At 55.4% G+C, this 7,732-nt stretch overlaps 1 protein-coding gene across 2 annotated transcripts; it reads left to right on the top strand.

Moving 5' to 3' along the window:
* Positions 1 to 341: 341 nt before the first annotated feature.
* Positions 342 to 6,933, top strand: IMP4 (IMP4, U3 small nucleolar ribonucleoprotein). 2 transcript variants are annotated; one of them, XM_021383981.1, is made up of 9 exons: positions 342 to 530; positions 1,285 to 1,393; positions 2,214 to 2,297; positions 2,980 to 3,089; positions 3,365 to 3,497; positions 3,792 to 3,946; positions 4,475 to 4,569; positions 4,730 to 4,800; positions 6,064 to 6,270. In XM_021383981.1, exons 1-9 carry the CDS (start codon positions 357 to 359, stop codon positions 6,174 to 6,176), a joined length of 1,044 nt encoding a protein of 347 aa, XP_021239656.1. In that variant the 5' UTR covers positions 342 to 356; the 3' UTR covers positions 6,177 to 6,270. The 2 variants fall into 2 exon arrangements, with proteins under 2 accessions (XP_021239656.1, XP_021239655.1); XM_021383980.1 differs by lacking the exon at positions 6,064 to 6,270 and adding an exon at positions 6,572 to 6,933 and having other exon boundaries at positions 398 to 508.
* Positions 6,934 to 7,732: the final 799 nt, after the last annotated feature.

The raw sequence follows: 7,732 nt of genomic DNA on the forward strand, positions 1-7,732 counted from the left end.
TAAAGCAAACTCCACTGTGATTGATAGCCCCCACCAAAACCACCTCTATAAACAAACTGCACCATGGGATGTTTCTATGACTCTATGGGAGTCCCCACCAAAAATAAGCCCACGTAAACAGCCATGGAAATCCCACCAAAAAAGAACCCCATCCCCGTGACCCCAAGGAGACTACAAAAACACCCCATCCTCGCACTTCCACCTCCCTCCACTGCCTCACTCCCTGGCACGGTCTCCTCCAATCAAAGACTTGATTTCCGCCCCTCCACCAATCAAGGCGCGCGTTACGGCGCGGGCCGGGACCTCGCGAGGGGCCGGCGGCCAGGCGAGTGAAGCCTGTTTGGCCGCCATTTTGGATGAGGGTGCCGCGCTGTCGTCCCCGGCCGCCATATTGGAGGCTCCTTGCTAGTACGGGGCGCTCTGATTGGTCCTTACCGTCCGAACCAATCAACGGCGGCGGCGTTTGGAGGCGCCGGTGTGAGGAGAGAGCGGCGCGGTTGCAGCCATGGTATGGAACGTTAGTTGGCACGGTAGGGTTGCGGGTGGGAAAGCGAGGCGAGGCGAGGCTGTTTTGTCCCTCCGGTGTTCCCGTCCCCCTCAGTGTCCCCACGTCCAGCTTCAGAGTCCGCTTTTCGCTCCCCTAATGGCCCCATGTCCGCTTTCATTGTCCCCACGTACGCCCCCACCGTCCCCATGCCCTCTTCAGTATCTCCACATCCCCTCACTATATCCCCAAGTCCCTTTCAATGTCACCACATCCCCCCATCAGGGGACCCGTGTCCCCTTCAGTGTCCCCGTTGCTTCTCAGTGTCACCACGTCCTTTTTTTACGTCCCCCTGTACCCCTTTAGTGTCTCCGTATTCCCCAGATGGTCAGTATGTCTCCCTTTCCAGTGTCCCCAAGTCCTCTTCAGTGTTCCCATGTCTCTTCTCGGTGTTCCCCAGTCCCCTCTCTGTGTACCCATCCCCTCATTATGCCCCCATGTCCCTCTGACAATGTCCTCGTCTTTCCCTCTGTGTCCCCGCATCTCCTCTCAATGTCCTCATGCCCCCTCCCATTATCACGTGTCCCCTTCAGTGTCCCCACATACCTCCAAAGTATCCTTGGGTCTCCTTCCCCTGTCCCTGTGCCCCCTCGTTGGCACTCAGTTTCTCCCACCTTGCCCATTGTCACTGTGACCACCCCTTGCACCCTCCCCATTCCTGCTCCCCTGCATTGTCACTGTATCCAACCCCTCCTTTGTTCCTATCTCCCACACTGTCACTGTGTCCCCCCTGTTCTTAGCTTCGCCGCCAGGCCCGTGAGCGACGTGAGTACTTGCAGCGCCGGGCGCAGGAGGAGCGGCTGCGGCGGCAGCAGGACAAGAAGGAACAGCTGCGACAGGCCCTAGATGGTGAGGGGAAAATTTGGGGCAGAGGGGTCAGACAAAGCATGTTGAGGGGTAGATACGGGGTGTGGGTGCCAAATATGGGGGCTGTGGGGATAAATAGGGGATGAGAGGTAAGATGTGGGGTGGATGGGGGGTAACTTTGTGGTGCATGGGAGCAGATACAGGATATAATGGGCAAATATGGGGTGTGGGGCGGATGTGAGGTATGTCGGAGTAAATATACAGGATGTGGTAGGAAATATAGGGTCTAGAGGGAGCAACTGTGGGCTGAATGGGCATATGGAGAGGCAAATTGGGGGCACGGAGGGGCAAATATGGGGCGTGGGAGGTAGATATGGAGTGAGGGGGTGCAAATTTGGGGTGCTGGGGGTAGATATAGGGTGTGGGGGCAAATTTGGAGTGGGAAGGCAGATATGGGGGCTGTGGGGGTAAATATGGGGACTCTAGGGACAGACATAGTGGATAGGGAAATGTGGGATAAGTGGGACAAATACGGAGTGATGGGCAAATGTGTGGATGGAAAGTGGGGGTAAATATGAGATGTTGGGGGGCAGATACAGGGTTTTGAGAGGCAAAATGGTGGTTGTTGGGGTAAATATGGTGAATGTGGGGGCAAATGAGGGACATAGGGGATAAATTGGGTGTGTAGAGAGGGGAAGTATCACATAAGGGGGCAATTTGAGTGTGCGGGAGCAAGTATGGGATGTGAAGGGGGCAGTATGGCCTGCAGAATGGAGGTTTAAAGGGGTTCTGGTTTGATTTATGGAGTGTTTGGGGTCCTTTCTGCCCCCCCCCCCACTCAGTTTTTGTTCCCCCTCCCCAGAGAACCGACTGCTGCCCACTGAGCTGAGGCGCCAGGCACTGGCCTTGCAGAAGGAGCTGGAGTTTGAGACACCAGGGGAAAGTGGTGAGTGAGAGAATGCCCCAAAATGCCCTAAAAATGAGGTGTGGATCAGCAGAAATCTATGACCCTGAGGAGCAAGTGTTTTACCTGGATGCACCCTATAATTAGGAGGGTGCTTGGGTGAATTCTCCTCAAAATGAAGGATAGACTTGCTTCATTCTCACAGCTGAGGGATTTGCTGTGATTTTGGCAAAATTATGTTTACCCAAATCATGCCCAAAACGAAGAATGGATTTGCCTGAATTTTCTCTAAAGCGGGGAGCAGATTTTTTCAATTTCTCTCAAAGTGAGGGGCACATTATTATGACCCTCCGTTGCAAACTGAGAACAGATTTTCCTCAATTCCTCTCAAAATGGCACTGTGTTTTTCCAAATTCCTCCCCAAATGGGGAGCAGATTTGCCCTATCGTTTTCTTAAAATTGGGAGTGGATTTGACTGAATAAGCCTCAAAATGTGGAGCAGATTTATCTGAGTCCTTCCTAAAAGGAGAAATAAGTTTTCCTCAATTCCTCTCAAGATGAAGAGTGAATTTGGCTGAATCCTTCTCAACAGAGGGAGTGGATTTGCCCAGCTCTTCTCAAAATTAGAGGTAGATTTTTGTGAATCACTCCCAAAGGGGGCTGGGTTTGCCCTGCCTGTATACTCCCTCCTGAGGGGGGTGTCCTGACCAAGCCCTGCCCTCAGGTGTGACAGGCAGCCAGGACGACGAATACCGGTGGGCAGGGCTGGAGCCCCCCAAGGTGATGGTGACAACGTCACGCGACCCCAGCGCCCGCCTCCGTGTCTTTGCCAAGGTGGGTGAGGCCTCGGTTGTTGGTGCAGCTTATGGGATGGAGTATGGCCTTGGTAACGTGGGTGGGGCTTTGGGCCCCCAGTCTTTGTGCTTCATTCTTTAGGTTAGGTCTGAGCCTAGAGTGGGAGGGAGGGTGGAAGGGTGGAGCTTGAATGGTGCTCCCTATGGGCCTGAATCCACACTAGGATGTGGGGGAGGAGCTCATTGGGATGGGAGGGGCATTTGTGGGTGTGGTCACGGTGGTAGGCATGGCTTATTGACCCACCCTGCCCCCAGGAGCTGTGCCTGGTGATCCCAGGGGCGCGGCGGCTGAACCGGGGCCGGGCGGAGGTGGGGGCCCTGGTGAGTGCGTGCCGGGCGGCCGGTGTCACTGACCTGCTGGTGCTGCATGAGACCCGTGGGCGGCCTGGTAAGATGGGGTGGGGATGTGGGAAGGGAGCGGGGCCACGGGAGGTGACCTGTGCTGGGGGAAAACATGGTGTTGAGGGGCCTGTGTTGGGCTGGGAAGGGGTGGGGCTAATGGGAAGGGGGTCTAGTGCATGAGAGGTGGGACTAGTGGGAAGGGGGGCTCATGCGTGAGGAGTGGGGCTAATGGGAAAGGGCTTGGCTAATGTGAAGGGGTGGAGCTGTGGGGAGGTGTGCAGGACTAAGGGAGTGGGCAGGATGTTGAAACGTGGCCCCTTACTGACACTACTGTCCCCAGATGGGCTGGTGTTGTGCCACCTGCCCCACGGCCCTACAGCCCACTTCACGCTGAGCGGGGCTGTGCTGAGGCATGAGGTGGGGGGTCTGGGTGGTGCTCCTTTGGGCGCACCACACATCTTGCTGCATCGACTGGACAGCGCACTAGGACAGCGGGTAAGGGGGTACAGAGACGTTGCAGGACACGGGGGATGCAGGGGGATATGGGGGTGTTGGGACCTGGAGACCTGGTGTGGTGATGTGGGGACATGGGGATATGGGATGTGGGGTCGATGGGGGCACTGGGGACATGATGGGCACCGGGACACTGGGACTTTGGAGGATATGGGGATATGAGGGGACATGAGGACATAGAGGGATATGGGGATGAGGAGGGACACAGTGGCATAGGGGACGTGGGGACATTGGGAGATATATGGGAGCATGGAGGGATGTGGGGACATTGGGATATTGGGCGACTTGGGATGTGGGGGCATATGGGGATGTGAGGGACACTGGAGGGACTAAGAATTTGGAAGAATATGGGGAACTTTGGGGGACATGGGAACATGGAGGGATATGGGGGAGGAGGGTGACATGGGGACATGGAGCGAGAATGAGGGACAAGGGGACTGGGACAGTGGGGACACCGGGGGGACATGGGCAGCACACCATGGTGACAGTGTCCTTGTCCCTGTTCCTCAGGTGGGGACCATCCTTAAGCACCTCTTCCCTGTCCCCCGGCCCCAGACCCGCCGTGTGGTGACTTTTGCCAACGAAGATGATGTCATCCTTGTCCGGTGGGAACACAGGGTGACCTGGGTGGGACAGGGGCACTAGGGAGGACGTCACATGTCCTTTGTGGACATTGGAGGCAGTGGGGATATTGTGGAGACATTGGGGACGTGGTTGGGATTAAAGAACCTTGGGAACTTTTTGGAGACAGTGGTGTCCTCACAGGAACCATGTGTACCGGCGCCAGGGGAAGACTGTAGAGCTGGAGGAGGTGGGACCCCGCTTCCAGCTACGCCGTGAGTGTTCCCAAGTGTCCCCATGGTGTTTCCAGACCCCTCAGCATCTTCTGTCCCTCTCCCCGAGCCCTAATTGTCCCCATTGTCCCCAGTGTCTGGCACCCTCTGCTTGTATCCATGTCTTTCATTAACCCCCATGTCCCTCCATGTGTTCCCATGTCTCCAGTGTGTCCCCAGAGTGTCCCAACGCATCCCCTGACCCCTCAATGTCCCTGTGTTCCCCACGGCTGTCGTCTTCTCGCATATCCCCAGCATGTCCCCATTGTGTCCTCCGCATGTAGGTCTCCAGTGTTTCCCCCATGTCCCAGAGTCCTCCTGTGTCCCTGGATATATCCCCAGCATGTCACATGTACCCCACATGCTCCTGTCTCCAACACTACCCCATGTCCTCATTGTCCCCAGTGTTCCCCCATGTCCCTCCTTGCCCCACCGTGTCTCCATGTCCCCATATCCTTGTGTTGTCCATGTCCTCAGTACGTTCCCACATCCCGAATGTGTTCCTGTCATCTGTGTCCCCAACATGTCACCATGTCCCCCATATCCCTGTGTCCCTTCACGTGGCCATATTCCCATGTTTCCCTTGTAACCCCATGTCGCCACTGTATTCCCATTTCCCCATCTTGTCCCTCTCGTGTCCCACATATCCTCATATTTCCCTTGTACCCCTGTGTCCCCATGTCCCCCTCCTGTCCCCATGTCCCTCATAACACTATGTCCCCATATCCCAATGTTTTCCATGTACTTTGTGTCCCCAATATGTTCTCATTGTGTTCCCCATGTCCCTTGTGTGTCCTTGTGCCCCAATCTGTGTCACCCATATCCCCGTGTTTCCCATGTCTTCATCATGTGTCCATGCCGCAACAGGTTCCCATCATGTTCCCTGTGTTCCCACTGTGTCCTTATGTTCCCAACATGTCCCTTGCATTCCAGTGTCACCAGTGTGTTCCCATTGTGTCCGCCATGTCCCTAGCATGTTCCTGTGTCCTCAACATGTCCCTGTGTCCCCCAGATTGCCATATCCCCATGTCTCCTATGTATCAGCGTGTCACCATTGTGTCCCTGTGTCTCCCATGTCCCCATCCTGTCCCCCAGCTCCCCATGTTACCCCCATGTCTCTGTTGTGTCCCCATGTCCCCATCATGTCCTCCTCTTCCTCATGTTCCCAACGTATCTGTGTCCCCAGTGTCCCCATCATGTCCCTGTGTCCCTGTTGTGTCCCATGTGTCCCCATTGTGTCTCCAGTGTGGCCCTGTCTCCCTGCAGCCTACCTGATCCGCCTGGGGACCCTGGAGCAAGGGGACGCTGCTGACGTGGAATGGCGCTGGCACCCCTACACCGCCACTGCCCCCAAGCGCCACCTGCTGAGTGCCACCTAGCATTGTCACTTCCTGTTGCCCAAACCACTGGCATCCTGCTGGCTCAGATGACATTTTCCATAATATACATTTTCCCACTTTTTCCACACCAAAATCTGTCATTTGTTGCCCATGGGACCTCAGTGTCATCCTGTAGGGGTGCAGAGGAGCACTGCCTTATAGGTTTAGAGGTGCAACTCTTACAGGCCCTGTTGGGTGGATTCTGTAGGGGACAGAGCTGCAACATAGGGTGGGGGTGTTGTATTGTCCCTATAGGGTCCCTGTGGTGTAACCCCATAGGAGCAGCAGGGGACGCCTGTGGGTCTGTAGGCCCTCCAGGCTCTTTGCAGTTTGTTGTTTTACCTGGCCAGTGAATGCCAGGGCAATTGCAGTTCCCCACTCTTGTTTTCTCACAGAGCAGCTCCTTACATCTGAGCTGGCCTTCTCACAAGGGCATCCTCATCCTCCCTTCCACTCTGTCCTGCAGATCCTATATCCCTCCATTGCAGCACCCCAGGTGAGTGAGCTGTCCCACCACGTTCCATTATTTCCAAAGCATCCCAGCGGTGTCACTGGACGTGGCTCCATCTCCTGTCTCTGTGTGTTTAGGCTGCAGCACCTCAGCTGTGGCCCCAGGTTGGAGCACAGCCTTGTTCCAGGCAGCCCATGCAGTGCCCCTGACCAGAAGAGCACTACACGAGGAGCAGTCAGAGCTGTACTGTGAAGATAGAGGCCCTGCTACCTCATGGATTATTAAGGGTGTAGTTTGCAAACTTAACTACCATCCACTGTTGTGGATTTTTCCCTGCAGTGTCCTACCTCAAGGGAAAAAGGTCAAGGACACCTTACTGGTGATAGCTGAAGCTGTGTAGGGATGTCAGGGACACACCAGGAAGTACTCAACACCAGAATGGATGGGGCTTGGAGCAACCTGATCTAGTGGGTGGCCACCCTGCCCATGGCAGGGCAGATGGAATGAGATGATCGTAGAATCACAGAATGGCCAGGGTTGAAAAGGACCTCAAAGATCATCGAGTCTCAACCCCCCTGCCGAGTGCAGGGTTGCCAACCACTAGACCAGGCTGCCCAGAGCCATGTCCAGCCATGCCTTGCATGCCTCCAGGGTCGGGGCATCTACAACCTCCTTGGGCAACCTGTTCCAGTGTGTCACCACCCTCTGAGTGAAAAACTCCCTCCTAATGCCTGACCTAAATCTCCTGTGTCTCAGTTTAAAACCATTCCCCCTTGTCCTATCACTATCCACCCTCGTAAACAATCGTTCCCCCTCCTGTTTATGCGCTCCCTTCAAGTATTGGAAGGCCACAGTGAGGTCTCCCCAGAGCCTTCTCTTCTCCAAGCTAAACAGGCCCAGTTCCCTCAACCTTTCTTCATAGGAGAGGTCCTCCAGCCTCTGGTCATCTTGGTGGCCCTCCTCTGAACTCCTTCCAAGAGCTCTGAGTCTTTCTTGTGCTGGGGGCACAGAGGAAGACTCGGGGAACTACAGGGCAGTGAGCCTCATGTCTAGGCCTGGGAAGATCATGGAACAGATCCTCCTGGAACAGATGCTAAGGCACATT

The sequence above is a fragment of the Numida meleagris genome, unplaced genomic scaffold (genome assembly GCF_002078875.1).
Source record: "Numida meleagris isolate 19003 breed g44 Domestic line unplaced genomic scaffold, NumMel1.0 unplaced_Scaffold829, whole genome shotgun sequence".
In the NCBI taxonomy this organism is placed as follows: Eukaryota; Metazoa; Chordata; class Aves; order Galliformes; family Numididae; genus Numida; species Numida meleagris.

Excerpts from the sequence above, each read along its gene's own strand:
- IMP4 (XM_021383980.1), top strand. Across the intron at positions 3,090-3,364 it reads GCCTCCGTGTCTTTGCCAAG|GAGCTGTGCCTGGTGATCCC; the intron begins GTGGGTGAGGCC and ends CCCTGCCCCCAG. Across the intron at positions 4,801-6,571 it reads ACCCCGCTTCCAGCTACGCC|AGCAGCTCCTTACATCTGAG; the intron begins GTGAGTGTTCCC and ends GTTTTCTCACAG.